Consider the following 20,603-nt stretch of genomic DNA (forward strand, 5'->3'; position numbering starts at 1 on the left):
TTTTCATAACCATAAACTTACATTTTCATTGAGTTATAAAAATTACAATATAATATTTTCTTAGGAATGATAAATTATTATTTTTTAATTATATAGTACATATTACATCAAATATAAATTTAAAGATTATAGTTTCTATGAATTTTTTTTTTAAATTATGCTGGCTTTTAATTGCATTTAAAAATAAATTGAAGACATAAAACTTAAGTAATTTTCTAAGTTTAAAAGATAACTCGTATACTTTATCCTTAGTTCAACCTTTTTTTAAGTACAAAGGAATAAGATAAATATTTATTAAAAATTACTTATCATTCAGTAGCTATTTTTTATGTACCATATTTCAGAATATAATTTCATAATGAAATAGTAGTAAATAATAATGTTATCTACTAATTATTATTACGCATAACTAAATATTAATTTTAGTTTACTTTATAAAAGTAATTATAGAAAAGGTTTTCAATAAATTAAAATGCAATAAATGTCATTAAAAAAAAAATAATAAGGTAAAGGTGATAATATTAGGTATGATACTTTTTATAGCGCTTTAATGAATACTTTTTTTTTCTAAAGTACTATAGGTACTTTTCTTAATTTAGTAAAACTGAGGTGTAAATATAATATACTTTTATTAATATTATTTAGCTTTTGAATCACGTTTCTTATATTTAAATTCTGTTAATAAATACGATTCTATTAGTGTAATAAACCATAATGCGTGGTATAGATTATTGTGTAAAGAATTATTAAGTAATAAAATATTCTCTAATTAAATGATTTTCTATTATTTATTTAATTTAATTTAAACCACAGTAAAAAGTTATCCATTAATGTAAATTCATTAATTTTTTATTGAAAACTTATGAAAATTATATAATAACAATAGATACTATCGATTCATGTGGTAAACGTGTGATGATAGAAAAATTTTATTATCTCATAAAAATAAATCCAATTATAAATAATTATTGATGTTTAATTAATTATAAAACACAGTTAAGAGTTTGTACATATAAATCAAACATACAATAGTTAAAATGTCCATCCAATTTAGAAAATAAAATAAATTAAGAGTAATCAATACTCGTAAGTTTATTCCGATATAAGAAAATAGAAAAATCTGAAGCCTTCTAGTGTTTTCCACATTGTATAACTTAAATTATATTTATGGAACTGAGGAAGCTGGATAAGCTTTCAATTTATTAAAATTAATAATTGTTTAATAAATATTTTGAAGTTCAGTGGGATAATTTAAAAATCTGATAACGTCTTTATATCTCATATTTTTAATTAAATTATCTGTGCTATCTGTTTGAATTAGTGAGTACAGATGACATTTCGACAATGATAACAATTGAACAGTCTTATTTGAAGGCCCTATACTAAAGAGTATAACTAAAAAAACTGTATATGATAATTGTCTAAAGTTTTGATTTATATCAATTATGTTATCAAGTAAAAAAAAAACAACATATAAATATTATACTGAAAATCGATTTAAAAACATAAAAAAAAATTCATAAAATTATTTAATTTGTCAAATTAAAATAAAACATGATAAATATAATCATCATCGCTAAAATTATATTATGGCAACGATTGTTTTAATTGTTTTGCTGTATTTCTGTTTTAACTCAAATGGAATATGGAGTTGGAATTGAGGAATTGAATTGTAACATGAAACGTATTAAGTACTGTGAGAAATAAAATCTTATACAATATATATTATATATATATATATATTATACAAAATTAATACTATAATTAATTATCTTGAAATGTTAATCAGTTAATCATTTGTTATTAATTATTTCACATTTAATTTTTGTTCTTATATTTTTTTTTTCATAAGGTTGTACGAATAAAGTATTTAATTACAACTATGTTTATAAAACATCTAAAAAATCATTTTTAGACTTCCAATAAAAAAAGTTTTGATTTTATTTTCCATTAGTTAAATAATAAATACAAAAATAATAAACATCATAATTTAATTTATTATGTCCAAAAAAAACAAGTTTTTAATGGGTAAGTTTTCCACGAAGTGACAGGAATCAATTTACAAACATTCCAGCTCGATTAAATAATTTTTCGTAGCGTTCGTTTTGAAATATTGAAACCGGTTATTGTTTTCTTACGATCGTCACCGTAAGTACAATTTCAAATTAAACTAAATTTTCTATTCACAAATAAACGTATGCATGTTACAGCTGTAACGAATTAAAAATTTCATCAGAAACATATTTATTTTCTTTTTTTGTTGGTGTGCAACTAATATGAAATGTACGCAAGATACAGTGAAGTATGCACAGTGCACCATCATCTCCTTGGATGGTCTGTGCTCTGTGGACGTCTACTATAAAATCTCAAACAGTGTCATATTCAGGAAATTTTAATGGGGAGGGGGGTTAGAAAATTTATACTTACTACACTTTACTTCATGGTATCAAATATTTATTTTTGTAGTCAAAATATAATACATGTTGAAACTTTTTAAAAATATTAATTTAATTTCCAAGTCGAAATTCTAAAAATATAAAAAACCGTGTTTCATATAAAAGTTAATTTACCATCTCAGGTTCATGAAGAAGGAAATTTTGACACCCAAAACCCCATCATGGATACGCCACTGATCTCAAGTGACCAATAATAATAGGTGTGCAGACTGTAATGAAAAATTCGAAAATGTCTCTCAACCGGTTGACGATCGAATACGATATAGCCTCTCGCAGCAACAGTACGCGAACTGTCGTCGGCGGTATATCATATTATTCGCTTTGTACTGTAACTACATAATATAATTATATATTATTATCACGTACTCTTATCGCGTTGCATGTTTCACTGACGGATATATTATATGGTGAGATGTCTCTCGAATTTCACTTGGAAAACGCGTTATATTGGGCGAGTCACATCTGTTGCGGCGCAACGCTACTGGCCACGTGCGTATTTTACGAATCGGTTTCTGAAAATGAAAGTCGTTCGGAGAAACAGAGATAGTCAAACATTGACATAGAGACCAACAGCGACGATAGATATTGCGAGAGACAGTGAAAGAAAGAAAGAGTAAGAGAGACGCATATCCGATGTTTAGGGACCGACGTGACTGGAGTGGTTGGGGAGGGCGCGGCAGTCACACGCGCGCGTCCGACCCTCGACTGGCATACAAAGTGTGTCCGTGCCTTCACAGTTAGGCTCCATATCTGTACTCAGTGAAGGATCAGGGTTTTCCCCATGGAAGGCCGGCAAAAATTGATAAAGTTTTCCCGTTGTTTAGTTTTGGTTTTTCCACGCTATGTGTGTTTCATATTCCGATGAACGGAATACAAATCACCGCTCGACACCGGTTCTGTAGGTACATCAAAAACGTATTAAAGCGTATTTTCATATTAAGTATAATACACAAATATATATATATATATATATAATATCCTCTTTAACTTTGTCATTCATAGTTTGGTGCTTGTGATGAGAAACAATACCTAGCGCAATGAGCGTGTTCTTTTATTATGTTTATTGTTATTTTTTTAATATTCTGAAAATTTCACAAATCGTGTCATCTCTCTATTTTTGCTGCGACCGTAACTGCTGTCACAGAATTCTACTTATGTTCTCTACTTGTAATACGCTCGTTTCAAAATCGTAATAATATTTAAGCGATACCGAAATGTGTACCTACAGTTTACATTTTAACAACATCGTCGTATCGTGTACATCGCCGGTAGCCGTGTGATATAATTAGACGAATGGAGATGGAAACTTAAAAAAAAAAATAAAAAAATATTTACAATAATACAATATGCACATTAGTCGTAACATGTATTGTAATGCAGCAAAATATACTAATATTTTAATCGAATTCGGGGTTTATCGTTATTGTTATCATTGTTTTTTTTTACAGTTCACGTCAAAAATCATATTACATTTTATTTGACGTTTAAACTTTTCAAACATATTTTATGACAGATGGCAGAAAAGTTTTCTGCGAAACCGTTGGGGTTTATTAAGTAAAGAAAGAAATCTAATATCCAATACGCGCATAGGGTAAACGATAAAATGGATTTGTTTAGCGTACCTACCTACTACTGAAAAGTAAAAACAATTCTACTTATGGTTATGATAATCGATTCGGATCGAGTTTCAGAAAATTATATTACTATAAAATACTTGCAATTTGCATGTATGACGTCGATTGAAACCGATGGAACACGGAGACAGGAAAATAAACGCTCTCGCCGTGTACAGTATTCGCATGTAATTATGGAACACTGAACGTGATGCGTGTGTATAAACGTATGATACGCGTAATTTAATAACAACTAAGGCGTTGATCAACTGTATCAAAACTCTCTGTGCATAATCGGCTCACGTCTCAGCCAATAGTAGTCCAATTAAACAGTCAAGATTTCACTGAAGCCGGGCTGGTGGAAAACGTTTTGCATAATAATATTATTATCGTCGTCATTACAATATGATTACGGGTGTCAATTAAGAGCATCTGAAATTACAAACAATTTGACTTAGAGTTTCACGTATAATTTTGACACAACCATTCATCACGTATCATTACGCATTAACACATTAGTGGTATTATACTACCTATATTTATTTGGTAAGGACTTGTTAAACGATGATTTTAAACGCCTATACGAAAACCGATTATTACAATGATTATGGGTACTCAAAGGTTACATTATTTGCTATCGTTGTATTCCGATATTTATGGGTATTTTACGGTATAAAAATTTTATTTTTTTATCATATACGTCGATGGTTATTGATTTACAGAAATAATAGTGATAAATAAATATATAATATCTCAATAAATTAACATGTTTTATACTATCTCAATTTAAACAAAAAAAAAAAAAATTATAATAAAAATAAAAATAATATTTTTTCTAAATACATAATGTATGTAGTTTTATGTAGTAGTTTAAGTAAAAATAAAATCCAACTTACCATGTATTACATATTAATTTACATAAATAATTCTATTTCCATTATAACTTATAAGGTAATAAATAAAAAAGTTACGGATATCAATATAAAAATATAGTGTTGGTAAAGAACCAAGTATATAATAAAATATTTAACATGAAAAGATGTAGGAACTTATATGCAAATAAAAAATTATACTTATTCAAAGATTAGTCATTGATTTATTTTAATAATACAATACGTAAAGAAAGGTATTACTTAAACATTTTATTTTTTATTAGCTTCCTTAATATTTCTATTTAAAAATCGTGTTTCGTATCATAGTACGCTTCACTATGTCAACATGTAAAATAACAAGTGAATAAGATATTCGAAAAGAAAACATTAATAAAAAACTCTATAAAGAAAATTTCCACTAAAATTTTCATCACTTGAATTTTTTAGTTTTACTTTCATTTTTTTATAATTTTATTTTTTTGTATTTTTTATCAAAAAAAAATATTTGACCTCAGATGACACATAAAAGAAATCGTGTTGGAAGCCATTCAATGTGAACTTATATTTTTAGATTTGGAATGATTTCGTACTTTTTTTTTAAAACTTGAAGGGTTATACCTTAGTTATTGTGAAGGGTTGAAATCTTATGATTTATGAAACAGTTAGCATATACAGATGTTAAATTTAGAGAAGGTGGACAACGTATCGATTCACTTAATAAAATACATATTTCAAGCATCCTAAACCGTAATGAATTTTTGAAAAATGTTTTTCTTTTCGGCTATCTAAAAAATATTTTTAACTTTGAACCATTAGTCGAGAATCGAGCGTTGATGGTTATTACTATCACCGTGTATGTCAACAAGTTTAATCACAATGTAAGCCATTCACATCCGAATAGTCAAGTCTGAGCATAAACGAGTTAAAAAGTTAGAATTAAGTTAAAAGTTTAGTTAATTTAAATTTATTAAGTTAGCTTTTTTAAATTTAATTTTCATTTACTTAATTTTTAACTTAACTGATTTTTATTGGTATTAAGTATTAACATAAATAACGAGTTACTTTTAATCATATCTAAGTTACTCTAATATTTCAAGTTCCTCTTTTTAAATTTATCAGTTTGTTTAAGATTAGGTGTTTTTGAAAAACAATATAAACTACACAATACATAATTTAATTTAAAAAAAATACTTGAGTTCATAGTTAAAACACTAGTTTGTTGCTAAACCATGGTGGCTTACAAACATCACAAAAACATTTGCAAATACTATAGCAAATTAATACGCATCGCTTGGTACACGTTTTGACATTTCGGGATAACGTGGGTTGAGTTCACGCAAAGTTATACTAAGTTAGAGATCTATATGATATGTATGTATATATTTTTTCACACAAAAGTGTCTGCCTGCAAACTTAGAAAACGAATACATATTTCTTTTATTATTCATGTAGTTTTTAAGTAATCGTTTAACAATAAGTTTAATATTTAATAGTTACTTGGCCTTATAAAGGCTTCCCGTTTGGTGGTTTATTGAGTAAATAATTATCCAGGTGGAATCTTAGATATATCATATTTTTCTACGATAAGAATAAAAAAATAGACTAATAAATAGACTAAAATTTCGTCTATAACAGTCCATTGACAATTTTTGTGATGTTTCAAATATTATTATGTACTCGACTAACAAAGACTTTGTTGATTCTTTGTCGAAAAACAAAATATTGTATATTTTTTACGAACTTGATTTACACGTTTAACGGTAATGGTTATAATAATAATGATAATGATAATGATAATAATAATAATAATAATAATAACTATCTATTAACGTAATAATAGTGTCAAACAGTTAGACGTTCGATCGTTTTAATAATGAAATAATAACAAACGAAGTATCACGAGGATCAATTTATTAAAAGTATAAAATTGTTTGAAACGCTGCATGGAGATGGAAAAGACAAAACCCTAAAAGTAAATTATGACTCAATTATCCTGTTCAGTAATGTCTCTCGGAAATACATACATTTATTTTGCATATTTAAACACTTTTGTATCGTCTGCTATGTTTAAAGAGGGCTTTAGACGTCTAAAATGCATTTTTATGAGTACTATAGAAGGGTATTCAAACGACTAAAATGTTTTAAACATATTAAGGTGTTTTAATACGAGTATATTATTATACCGTTCCTGGAATTTACGATTTATGTATGCACTTATCACGTTTGTTTAATTAATAGTGTTTGTGAGTGAGACGAGAATCATGAGATATGCACACATGTATGACGTCATGCTGTTTAAAAATCACCTACCTACTCACTATACAAGTTTTCATTAAGTTCATAGTGAAAAAATTAAAACATCAGTTTCTCTAGCACTATGAAACGATAATATTAATGTACTCATATTTCTACGTTTTAATATATTATTTATTTATTGTTGTTGTTGTTTTTTTTTTTTTTTAATTATTAACTTGTCAATATATTTATATATGTCAGAAAAAAAACACAACGAATATCATAATTTTGATACAAAGGCGAAACTCAAAAAAAAAAAAATGCAATACCTTGCAAAGGCATTAAAAAAAAAAAAAAAAAAGTATACATTATCAACATTTCGAAACATTTGTAACAGACGGTATTGAGATCGAAAATTAAACGTAAATATTAGTAATAACCATTGTTGGATTGAACCGAGTTCGAATTAATCATCGTAAATATTATGATAAATCGTTAAACCCAAGATAAATATTTATTATATTCTTTTCGATACTCACTCCTTCAGAGCGGCTGGTGGTTAAACGTTCGTTCGTATTAATGTAGGCACCACTCATTGTAATAGTATACACAGTACACGGGCTAGTCATATATTCTGCGGTGTTTTAGTGAATAAAATAATAAACCGTTGTAGTGTGCTTACGGGTTTTATAGTTTTAGAAACGCGATATACCGGTCGGCGCGTGATTAATGCGGACATCAGTTCTTTGATGTCAGTCATGTGGTCTGCGAACAGGAGACTTTGATATCGTAACGGTGCGCAGTATATCTTCGTAAAGGCCGTGCTCTGCACGCGTTTAACCACGTAATCTATTTCTTATCTATCAGTATTTATTTATTTTGTCAGTTAAAGGGTGCGGCGTCAAATAGTTTACCATTGAGTTCGCAAACTGCGCGCAGATAAAATACGCTCGTTAAATATAATGTCCAATGTTTGAAAGTATCCCCGGCCCTCGCGTTTAAAGCACCACATCAAACAATATTTTAAGGCGAATGTATACTTCTGATGTAATCGATATTCAATAAATGTCGTCGACGGCGACAGCATTTGAATTAGTTTCATCGAAATACGTACACATACGACATACCATACAATTATTTCATACGCACAAAGTTTTACGAAATAACTGTTTAAACATCAACATATTTTTGAACTTGAGATGTATAATATGCTACGATAAAATACACGTGTATCGATCCGATGATACATTGAAACGTTCTCGATAAAATATCACGTATATACTACACTCAATAGTTAATATTAGATTTAACATTTAAGTAAATCGAGGACTTTAAAACGTTGATGGCCGTGATAATAATCTTGTATGAGATTTCGCTATATCTTACTTTGATCGTCAAAGGGTTTTAACGATAATATCAATTGAAACTGGCTTGTATGTTTAGAAACCAACCAGAAAATACTGATTGTTGACACCTAGAACGAGATATCGTTTAGACAAGATTTGCCTGAGTAAGATTTAATTTCCAATAGCTATTTTAAGTAATATAGAAGAAATATTCTTAATGGTCAATATGAATTTAAAATGAAATCATCTAATATGTATTTAAAGATATTCACTTAGGAATAAAAAACTATAACAAAAAAGTATTAGTTCACCGATACGAACTATTATTGATATTAAACAATAATGAACATAATACATTACGTGGTATACTTCGTGTTATCCTTTGTTTTAATCTAAAATAAAAATTGAAAATTTTTATTCAAATTGATCGATATCGTATTAATAACAAACACGCAATTTAGTTTATTAAATAATTGTTGACATTGACTAATAAAAAAAAAAAATAAATATTATGCTAAATGTTTCATTTTCAAACTCATAAATTATCTAAGAAGTCTAAAAATATGAACTAAAAATGTTGAGTATTTTATCACAAAAGTTATGAATTGTATTGTGTACTTATTGTTCATACGATAAAACTCATAGGAAAAAATATGGAAATTTATGAAAATCTTTAATCTAATTTATATTAAGTAATTACCTATAATAGCTTATATTTTAATACTCATACTTAGTTTGAAAAAAAAATAAAATATTTTTTACCAAGTTAAAGATTTATTTAAAATTTTTAAACAATCAAAATCTATATAAATACAGTGTAATAAGTTAATTATTTACAAATAATTCTCGTAGTTTATGAGACAGATAGTTAATAGTTAGGTTTATTGGTTGATCAAATCCTGATATTAGGTCTTTGAGTTGTCCAGGAAAAATTCTTGGAAGTGTATTAGATTCAATTAATTTAATACTCGATGGAAATATGATATTTAACTGTCAACATTTTCAAAAAGACTTTGGAATATAAAATTAAAAATGTAGGCAAACTTCATCAAAAAAAAAAAAATAAATAAATAAATAAATAATAAACATTAAAACCATTATTATTACACAAAATAGTAACAAATATTAGTTTTCTATGACTTCTATATTATGTAATTTGTTTATAATTGACTTCTTTGTTAAATTATTTTATTCATGTTTTTGAAAATAATAATAAACAATAATAATATTACTTATATTCGAAAAAAATGTCGAAATTTTACACTATTAAAAACGCAATATAATAGTATGTAATTTGTTTTAACATAAAATTAGAAATGAAGTTAAAATTTAAACGGTTATTTAAAATTCTTTGGATTGCACTTATATAACTTACTAGAAAATTAATAGATTATTAGCGTTGTCATTTCTAGGGAATATTTCAAATTATGCTATATTAAATTGGTTTTCACTGACTTTTCAGAATTTTACTTTTCTCATTATTATTATTATTATTATTTTTGAATATCGATTGATTATTATGATTACACCAATATCTTATATTTATTTCTATATTGAAATAATCATATGTGTTGGGTACAGATCTGGAATGATCGATAATATTCTCGATCATTCGATGATGCGCCCATGTCACCGCAACAGCGCCCGAATATTCTAGATGCGACACCCCCTCCCCCTTTGCTGATCTATCCACGACGGTCCCTATATAATATACGGGCCGCCGTGATCGTCTAAAGCAGTCACCGTTCTTAATTGCGTTGGTAATTTCCGCGTAATTTATTGTGTGAACTTTTAACTTACGTTGATGATTGTCGCGTAAATCTCATTATCGGCTGTTGCAGTGGCGCAGTACGCGGTAAGAGTTTGTTTTATAAGTTTATCAATTGTTATTTTTTATTGAAATAATTTTATTCTAATATTGTAATATTGTATTGTAAATTCACACAATTATATTTTAGTGCATTGGATAATTTATATTGGCCTATTAATATTTTCAATACATCTCCTAGCCTATACATATATCTAATTTTAATACATACAGTCCACTTGTCGGAAGACATAATATATACCTTACAATATGTGATTAAAAAATATATTATACTGTTATTTTAAAATAAAATAAAATACTTAAAGAAATAATAAATTTAAAAATCATGTTCAACTTTAAAATAATTATGTGTTTAGAATAAATTATTTTATTTTATAAAAACGTATTTATATTTTATACAGCGTATCCACCAATCATGATCAACCCTTTTTATTTTTAATAGTGTAGTAATTTAAAATATGATTCTTAAAATTCTTGAATACATATAAAGACATTATTTTCTGACTTTTAAAATTTTTTGTACTTCTTAAAGAGTGCCCTATAGAAATACAAACTTTTGTTTTTCAAATGAAAATCTCCACTTTTCTATAGTAAATTATTTAGTAAACACATTTTCTGAAACGTAATACGAGTATATCAAAATTCAAATTCAAACATATCAATATTTATAAAAATAAGCAAACTATAAAAAAAATATTAGTTATTTATTTTATATTTTTATGCAAAAAATCAGAATTTATATTAATTTATTAATAAATTAAAAAATGGAGATGAACTATTATGCTTTGTGAATCACACTATATGTAAATTATCTATTTATTTAATTAGCTTATAAAAGTTTTAAACTAATTATGTTTTAATATCAAATTCTATTAATATGATAACAAAATATTTATTGAATATATTTTATTGGACAATTTAAAATTAATTTAATTATTTTTTTTTTTATTATTATTAAAGAAATCCTTGCCTGTGTTGTCTTGGAAACCTCCTTATTTGTTGTAATATTTTCATCTTTTTAGCATAAATGATGCCGTATATTTTTTATATGAAATATATACATAGGTATACAATAATTAATAATAATGATTCATTTACATTATAATATATTGAATTAATTTACCCAAAACTAATTCCTGGAAAAATTAGAACATAATATTATACTATATAATAAATAATGTAATTATGAAAACAGAATAAATTAATGATAATTTAATATTTTTAAAATGTATAAAAAAAAAATCATCTATCTACAATCATAATTGTTACCCGCTACAATAAGACGAATTTATGACATCCCACTGGTAGTAGATATATATATATTTTTTTTTGATTTTATTTAACCTTAAAATGCATATACACTGTCATATTCGGTATTTTTTTTAGTCCATACAATTGTTGCGCTGCACGTTTTTGTTCAATTTATCAGCAAATCCTCTGACTTGTTCTGTAATCTTGATGCATTGTGCCCAGTCGACGGTGAATATAAAACAGGAACGTTACAAAATAAAAACATAAATAATCTGTAACCCTTCGTGATCCTGCCAGACAAATCACAATAATAATGTTTTTTGCACTAAGAATTTATTATTCATTATTTTTATGCTTGTTATTATTTGTGTTTAATAAAGTTTCATACTAAATTTAAATTTTTATTGAGGCTTACTTTAAATGTTGAGGTATATAGATAATAATATGTTGATTCAACAACTGATATAATATAGTAAACGATTGATATTTTGCATTTATTTTGAAATAAATAATAAAACTATAGTTTGAAATAAATGAGAAATAACTGAATGCCATTTATGAATTTATATTTATGATGGAAAATTTAAAACAATAATTAATTATATAATGATTATCAAAAAAAAAAAAAAATGATTTTTAATCATTTTAAATAGTCAAATAAAATAGACTTATAAAATTATTGTATTTTATATGATCTCGTAACAATCTAACTACTAAATTTGAATAATTTATGTTAACGAGAAAATACTTGCTAATTATTATTATGAAATGCATTATAGTTGAATGGAATAATCAATTACTGCCAAATAGTAACGATAGGTATACTTATTTATATGTATTGTATATTTATTGAAAACTATGTATTTAAAAGCAAATACATAAAATAAAATTTCAGGGAAATGTGTTGCTGTCAAACAGATTTTATATTTTATTACTTAAAAATTGGCATGAAAAAATACATTTATTTTATACTGTAATTATACAATCATATGAGATATATTAGTAAATAGAATATATTATATTTTATTGAGAAATAATGGACAACTCAAATTATTTTATATCTATATCTACTTTAATCTTAATAATAAATATACTTCAAATTATAAATTTGTTGACTTTTTTAGTGAATAATTTATTAAAAATACTTATTATAGCGAGATAAAAAAATTGTTTTCGTTTAAGTACAATATTTTAATCTTATTCTGATATTTTCATGGGAAATCATATATTTATTTTCTATATTATACGGGAATTTAAAAAATAAGTAAAATATCCTTAACGGTTTAAATATTAATTTAATAAAAAGGTAATTTTTTTATATTGCGTAGCTGTATAAATTGTATTGCGTGTGTATTTACTATCATTATTAAAGTTTTTATTTAAAATATCGGTATTTTTAAAGAATTTAAAAAATCAAGTTATGTTTAAGCAAATTATAGTAAAGAATAATATATAGAAATATTATACATTATTCGTGTTAAATATTTTTATTAAATAATTTTATTGTATTTTTTAATTTGTTTGTATTATTGATATGTATAGATCTAATGACTTATAGCTACGCACATTCCTTTACTATGTACTAGAGACTGATTTACATTTATTATCGATCTATGAACTCGAAGTATTTATTTATTTGAATTTTATACCAAACGAATTTCTATAGGTAGATTTATTATAATTTCAGTCGTAAAAATACAAGACTGTTATTGATTTTGCATTTAAATAAATTGCTTATATAAAAATATATGTAAAATACAATTCTTTATGAAGAAGTTGATTATATGTCTGTGAAATTACTATGTCGTTAATGAAATCGATAACAATAATAATTATTCGATTTACTATTTATATAATATACGAGTATGTATAACTATGACAATTTAAGTAGAGCAAGTTTATTGCTAATATATACAACAATATCAAGTTTGATTTTCAATATGAGGAGTTTATTTTGTTTCTTCATTGTTTTTGAAGATATTAAGTCGTCTACGTACTACACTAATATTATCATATGATAAAACTAAGATTGTATTTGGTGATAAATTTATTTAATACATTTAGTGATGAGTTTTCGGTGACTTGTTTTTATTTTTTTAAATTCAGCATACATTTTAATTAATATATCTATAAATATTGTTTTAAGAGTTATTGAAAAATATTGATTACCTTGCTCATGCACTAATAATGTATAAACTTGTAAAACTTGCATCCTACCATATCATACAATTATGTTCATTATAAATAAATTTAAAAACATTGGCACCTAGTTCCATATGTTAAACACAAATAAACTGTAAAAGCAAACTGACATTGTATAATAGAGCTTATAAATGGTTTATTATTATTATATGTGCTCAAGGCTGCATTAAAGTATTTTATCAGTTTATAATTACCAAGCAATTAAACGAACTGCTGTATAGTACCATTCACTGTTTGTTCAAGTGTTGTAGATTGATTTATGCACTATGAAATGCATATCAAAATTGCAAAATATTCTGTTATTATGGCGTCAAACGGTTTAGTGTAAAAACCATGGAGTCAACAATACGAGAATTGTTATCAAGTGCAACGATTTTAGGATGTTTAAAATTAACATTTGCGTTGCATTTAAATATCCAGAAACCCGATACGGTCTTGATAAGTGTGCCGTTTGACCAATTAAAAAATATTGAATGGCTTGGAAATCCTAACTACACGAAATCGACATGTGGGACGTTCAAAGCTTATGACACCAAAACGGTAGAAAAAGTAAAGTAAAAAAATAAAAATAAAAAAAAGATGCGTTTAAATTTTAAGCTTACTTACATAAAGTGCGCAAGAATGTATTAGATAGTTTATTGAAAAAGTTTCTCTGTTCAAGGTTGTCGGGAGATGGTATACCATTTACATGTCAAATATTCCATCAACCACGGATTATTGTAGTCAATTTACAAGTGAATATCGTATACTGAATTCATTGTTAAAACCTGTAATTAATTTAATAATTGACAACACTATATTTTAAATTAAATTATACTTGAAAACTTATTTAGGCCTCATAGATAAATTTAAAAGTAAAACTTGGTTTTTGAACAACACCTTTCAAAAGTGTTATAATTACAATAAATCATTTTAAAATATTGAAAAATTCAATTTTATATACTACGTTTAAAGTTGTTTTAATATTATTATTTATGTATTATGTATATCAATTAAATTTTAAACATTTAATGTGTATTCATCTACATTATAATTGCATAACCTTATGAAAAATATTTATTTTGGTAAATTATATTTATTAGATGATTTGAATATTTGAGAAAGAATGAACTTTGTATTTATAAAAATCATTAAATATAAAAGTTAATTTAATAGCGAATTACCAAATATTTTTAGATATCAAAAGTCCGTGCAAATGTATTGGAATTGATTTCACAATAAGTACAAAAGATGATACCATTTCATTTGTCATGTTTTCTTCAAACACAAAGTGGGTCATTAAATCAGTATTATTTAAAACTATATTATGCCTACATTGATTTAAAAAAAGTAAAATAATTATTTTAGTGAGAATTCTGTAACATATGAGTTAGCAACAGCTTCATTAATCGGAAATAGACAGTTAAACATGGAAAAAATAATACTACGAAGTAAGCATCTTGGTTTATTTTTTTATTTAAAATTTTTACTAAAAATATAATCTTGACAATTTAATGTACATGGTTATAATACTTATTTGGAAGAAATAAATTAAATAGCAATGTGTATATATAACTATTTATCTATTATTTTATAGTCTGTATTTTAAAAAAAATTATAAGATACGTTATATACTATTTTATCGTTGATAAATAAAGTATTCTGAATATTAAAGGGTACCTTGGAAAATTTAAAAAAAAAATCAATAGATGTGAGTGTTGTGGTGATAATTTAGGAAAATCGAAGATAAAATCGGGAATGTCACGAATTGAAAGGTTATTATGGAGAGTGGGTATAGGAGTAGTCATTCAAGTCATTCAATGAAATGTTAATAGAATGATAGGTAAATAAAATTTGGCCTATCAGAGACAAAGAAGGAAAATATAAATAGGAAACTAATAATGTGAAACAGAGGTTAAGCTGGATTTGTTGGAAAAACAGTTCTATACTAAGTGGCAAAATGAGATGTGAGGGAATGTTACTCAATAGTTCAATTAAAATTTTGTTATAAAAATCCTGAGTTAATGACTACAGTCAATTTTAATACGAGAAAAACATTTATTTCTTAATTCTTCAAAGGTGTGTATGACATGGCATGGTGGCACAGCCGGCGGTAAGGACCGTCAACATATGTAAAGAAAAATTAGGATTTGATTTATGCTTTGTTGACATTTCTAGAATTTGTTTGATATGTTTTCATACATATTGTGTGAAATTAAAATGACAACTATTCTGTTTCATGTATTTTGGAAACATATACGTTTGAATGTGTTAAAACATTACGTTCAAAATCTGTCAATTTATTTTCGATTTAAATTAGACTTATTTTCATATTTTAAAAAGTCGTTAATCAATAGATGTTTTCGTTGACAAACATGTGTATTTAATTTTATTTGAAAATATGTGTTAAAAAATGAAAGATGTTGTTTAACGTCTCGTCAGCAAACCAATCATCACCATTACAGCCCATTATGCTTAGGTTATCAGATGTAGAAAAAATATTTTTTTGATAACTTTATGAACCACTATTATACAACAAACATAGCGCGGCATTTTTCTTTTTTATTTTAAATTGTTCAGAAATTAAAAAAAAAAAAAATATTTTAGATCGAAAGAAACGCGTAGTCGTCTCTTTCCGAAATCAGTGAAGTGTGTATTTTCAATCGAAATTATTGATGGCATAGTTCCCACCACTTCAAGTGGTATTTGTGTAGCGCTAATTATTTGTTGTGATAATAATTATTGTGTGTGTATAGCTTCGTTTTTCGAATCGCCGACTGCAATAATTGCATCAGTCGCATGTGACTATGTGAGTGCTCTGACAACGCTTTAATAATTAACTCGCTTTTAACTATAATATGATTTTTACATCGATGTTCTGTGTTTTTGACAGTGTTTTCCACTTTGAACGCATTTCCATCATAAATAGTTATTTATTTTTTTTTTTTATAACTGAGAACGTATTTGGTTTAATACATTATTGTTGTTCATGATACTATACATGTAGTCACATAAAATACATGTACATCGGTTGACATTATTATTGAGTATTTACTCAATAATAACTGATAATTTACTTATACGCGTAGAAATGGCTATATCTGAGTTGAGTCTCGAAATAAAAATTTACTATCCCAGTCGAGTCCGGGATTTTTTCAGACACTAGTTAAGTACCACTAATAATAAAATATTGTTCAAAAAAATTACATTTGTGTTGGTAAGAATTTATAAGATATTAATTTTACAAATTCAAATCGATTAATTATTCCCACATTTTTTTTCATTCATTTTTTCACTTATATATTTTTTGTTTGTATTGCATGTTTACTTAAAACATTTTGTTACTCGCTTAAAATAATCACAGACCCATCTAGTGTAGTACCTGCGAATAGACCAGAGTATTTGAGACTCAATTCGGATGCGCCGATTTGAACGACTATAGATTACAATAAATTAATAAAATATGGATAGTGAGTTTTAATAATTTTAATTTTATTTCTAACATTTTTTTTTTCATAATTTTTTTTTTTTAATCCGTTCTTTTTTTTATCGTTGTTTTATTTTTGCTATTTATATACAATATTGTATAATTTTATTATTTTTATATTTATATTTTCCATCATAGCATTATAGCTAGTTGTCTGTTCAGGTTTTGTGATAAAATCCAATGCTAGAATAAAAGGACTAGGAGGTTAGTATGCTTTTTCTCGATTAACTAATCCATCGATATTATAAAATTACTCGTATTAATTATTTTTAGGTTTTGTAGTCCCACATGGTGCTATTGTTGATTCTGATGATTTCAAATCATACATGATCCTGGTTTTCTGCCTAGAAAGTACTTTAAACATTTATATAATGACTCATGTACATTTCAGATGTATATATTTTTATTTTTCATATTTTTTTTCTTTATAGAGACAGCAAAACCTATTATTATGGTTCTAGTAAATGCGCTTCCCGCTTCTGAAAACATCATGGACATAGCTCTAAAGTATTTAAATGACAATCATTTTAATGCAAAGTTATTTAGAGTACACCACAACAATTGTAAGTATGCTCAAAATATTGTTGGATACTAGCCATTATTAAGAACCATTGTAAAATTGTGCTCTTAAATTATTAAAGTTATGGCATTTTTTGTGATAGATATAATTTATAAATCACAAAATACATTTGTTTTTAATTTAAACATGTTTAAAAATAAAAATACATAAACCTAATTATATTCTATTGGTTTGTAATTTAAATTAATTGAACGTTAAAAAGTCGAGTAAAATCTACAAGCACTTAACCACGTTTTATTAAATATGTAAAATATTTATCAGATTAATTAAAATATTTTTACTGACAGGAGGAGACGTCTATCATAATATGTTTGTATTAGATTGATTGATTACTTACCTGCGTAGTAACCGTAAACAATAAATAGTATAAAGTTAAAAAAAAATGGACCTTTCAAAGCAGTTAAAAAAATTAGACTTCCGAGCAAAAACAACTAGCATTATAAATATTGTTTTTCTTAAAAACTGTCGGCTATACCCATCGTTAGAATATTAAGTAATAATAATTGATTATTATAGATTTATGAAAAATCTCTATATATTTATTGATTTATTTACATTTACAAATATAATAATATGTGTAGTGTATGATATTTGTATATCTATAGTAATTTTCTCTCTAATATTTGAAATATAAAATATACTACATCTGTGTTTTTGATTATTCTAGATTAACTTGAACATATATTTCATTACATACAGTTTATTGAAAAAGAGAATAAATTTGTTTTCTTCATATGAGCTTGAATATAATATCAAATTGTATAGTTAACAACTTTGTTCTTTGACGGAATTTTGTTATCAGCGTCTCGGTTCATTTTCTCTTTTAAGTCAGCGTTTTTATTTAATTTTTGTTCCAAAAACTTCTAGATGAACATGCATCAGGTTAAATTATTATAACTATTGTCTCAACTCAAATGTAAGAGTTTAAAATGTTAATACAAATCTGTGTGTATGTGAAACATAGAATCGTCAATGCGTTTTAATGTTGATTAATTTTTCGTGTCTCTGCTGAAATCGTATATCATAACGTTGTGTTTAGTAAAAAACTTAAATTATCCATTAATAATTGTTTTGTTTAAAAAATAAAATAGCTCGCACATCTTACATGGTGCCACGAATAGGAACTTAATCGCTAAGACACGAACGCGATTTAGTAGTAACTCTAAAACGAAACGCTCCAATAAACAGGTTTGGGTGGGTTTTCATATTTTATTTATAGTATTTTTTATAACACTCCAGTCGGCATTTATGCAGTTACTGTTCAATTGCGAACTGTCCACGGTTGTTATTTTTATCGTTTACTTCTTTTTTATTAACCGCCTGCTTTGTTGTAACAATATATTATACAGTTGATATCGATCGTTATGGTAGATGGCGCATTGACTGCGTGTGGTTTAATAATGTGCGTGTCCATTGATGGTGGCATCTATGATCTCTGATCGTATCACTGATACTTAACTGCCTAAAAAAAATAAAAAGGATATCTCACATCTCTTGCGTATATGTAATACGTAACAACATTAAAATCCATTGTAATGGATCAAACACCCGAAAAATGTTGTGCACGAACCTAAATCTATTAAATCTATGATATATTAAGTAAAGCACCTATACTTCAAAACATGTTATAATATGGAAATAGTACTATAATCTATATAATTGTTATTGTTTTGAAATTATTTATCATTTATCAGTGGTGGCCAGTATTAGCTGGGTTAGAATGGATGGGGGTAAGGCTTTTACCGGTATGCATGTGTGGGTAGTACGGGAGAAGAGAATGTAAAGAAAGTTTATTATGTGCGTTTGTGTGTGTGTATGTGTATATGTTTAAGAGTGTGAGAGAGCAAGCGAGAAAGAGGGGGAAAGGGGAATTGTGAAGCGAAAAATAAGTAAGCTGTTCAATCACGATGTTATTATCGACTGGCTGGGCGTGTTGTTGGCACGTTGAATAATTCTCTACGATCAATCATGACAGGAGATGGTTTTCTCTGGTCCATGTACACACCACCACGTATTTTTCTAAAATCTAACTTATTCCCTCTCTTTTTCTCGCACACACGCAAACATATACCATTTTTACTCTCCCTAACCATCATCACCGGTCGTTTACCACTGTGTTCATTGCATGTTCTAATCCCTTCCCGAAATTCTTTTACACATTTCTTTGCACTTACTGGAACAAAACGTCCGATGTTATTGTTCAATATACCTACCTCTCCTTTTCTGCTCGTTAAACACACTTAACTACCTAGCTACCGACAAACATACATATAGACGCCTCCTCCCCCATAAATATATACACACCCTCTCACAACAACCATTATCGCCCCGTCGCGAGTAAACAATAACTTTTGCCAAAACGAAATTATCTCTACAGTATTCTCCACATTTCTAGTATATAAATATATACGTAAGCGCGCGCACGTGTGTGTATGTATGTATGTTTACATTGAAATTCCTTAGATCACACGTTGAGTTTTACCTTACCAAACGTATAAAAGTTTTGATTAACCACGATGCAGTTGCTGCAGTGCAATGAAGAGTTTCGACCGTAGAGTAATTCATAAATCTCCCCTACCCCTGAAAATTACCATCTCTCATGCTCGACAGACTAATGCATATTATTTACTCACAAACCCACACACAGCGTATTTCAATACATATACACCAACGTTGTGAATATACACGCATTCGTGAAAACTGCAAAGATATCTATTTGATGAGTGTATTTGTAGGAAATACATGTCATAATGG

At 26.5% G+C, this 20,603-nt stretch overlaps 1 protein-coding gene across 1 annotated transcript; it reads left to right on the plus strand.

Annotated features, from left to right (window-relative positions):
• Window positions 1-14,126: 14,126 nt before the first annotated feature.
• On the plus strand, window positions 14,127-17,911 carry LOC112590847. The gene is made up of 7 exons (XM_025334424.1): window positions 14,127-14,352; window positions 14,465-14,537; window positions 14,980-15,073; window positions 15,151-15,233; window positions 17,432-17,473; window positions 17,543-17,620; window positions 17,701-17,911. Exons 1-7 carry the CDS (start codon window positions 14,137-14,139, stop codon window positions 17,862-17,864), a joined length of 750 nt encoding a protein of 249 aa, XP_025190209.1. The 5' UTR covers window positions 14,127-14,136; the 3' UTR covers window positions 17,865-17,911.
• Window positions 17,912-20,603: the final 2,692 nt, after the last annotated feature.

This window comes from Melanaphis sacchari, unplaced genomic scaffold, assembly GCF_002803265.2.
Source record: "Melanaphis sacchari strain LSU unplaced genomic scaffold, SCAv2.0 Contig120_pilon_pilon, whole genome shotgun sequence".
Classification (NCBI taxonomy): Eukaryota; Metazoa; Arthropoda; class Insecta; order Hemiptera; family Aphididae; genus Melanaphis; species Melanaphis sacchari.

Bases quoted from the DNA above. Each gene is read 5' to 3' on its own strand.
- LOC112590847 (XM_025334424.1), top strand. From the start codon at position 14,137: ATGGAGTCAACAATACGAGAATTGTTATCAAGTGCAACGATTTTAGGA. The intron at 17,474-17,542 runs GTTAGTATGCTT...AATTATTTTTAG, and splicing joins TAGAATAAAAGGACTAGGAG to GTTTTGTAGTCCCACATGGT. The intron at 17,621-17,700 runs GTACTTTAAACA...TTTTCTTTATAG, and splicing joins CCTGGTTTTCTGCCTAGAAA to AGACAGCAAAACCTATTATT.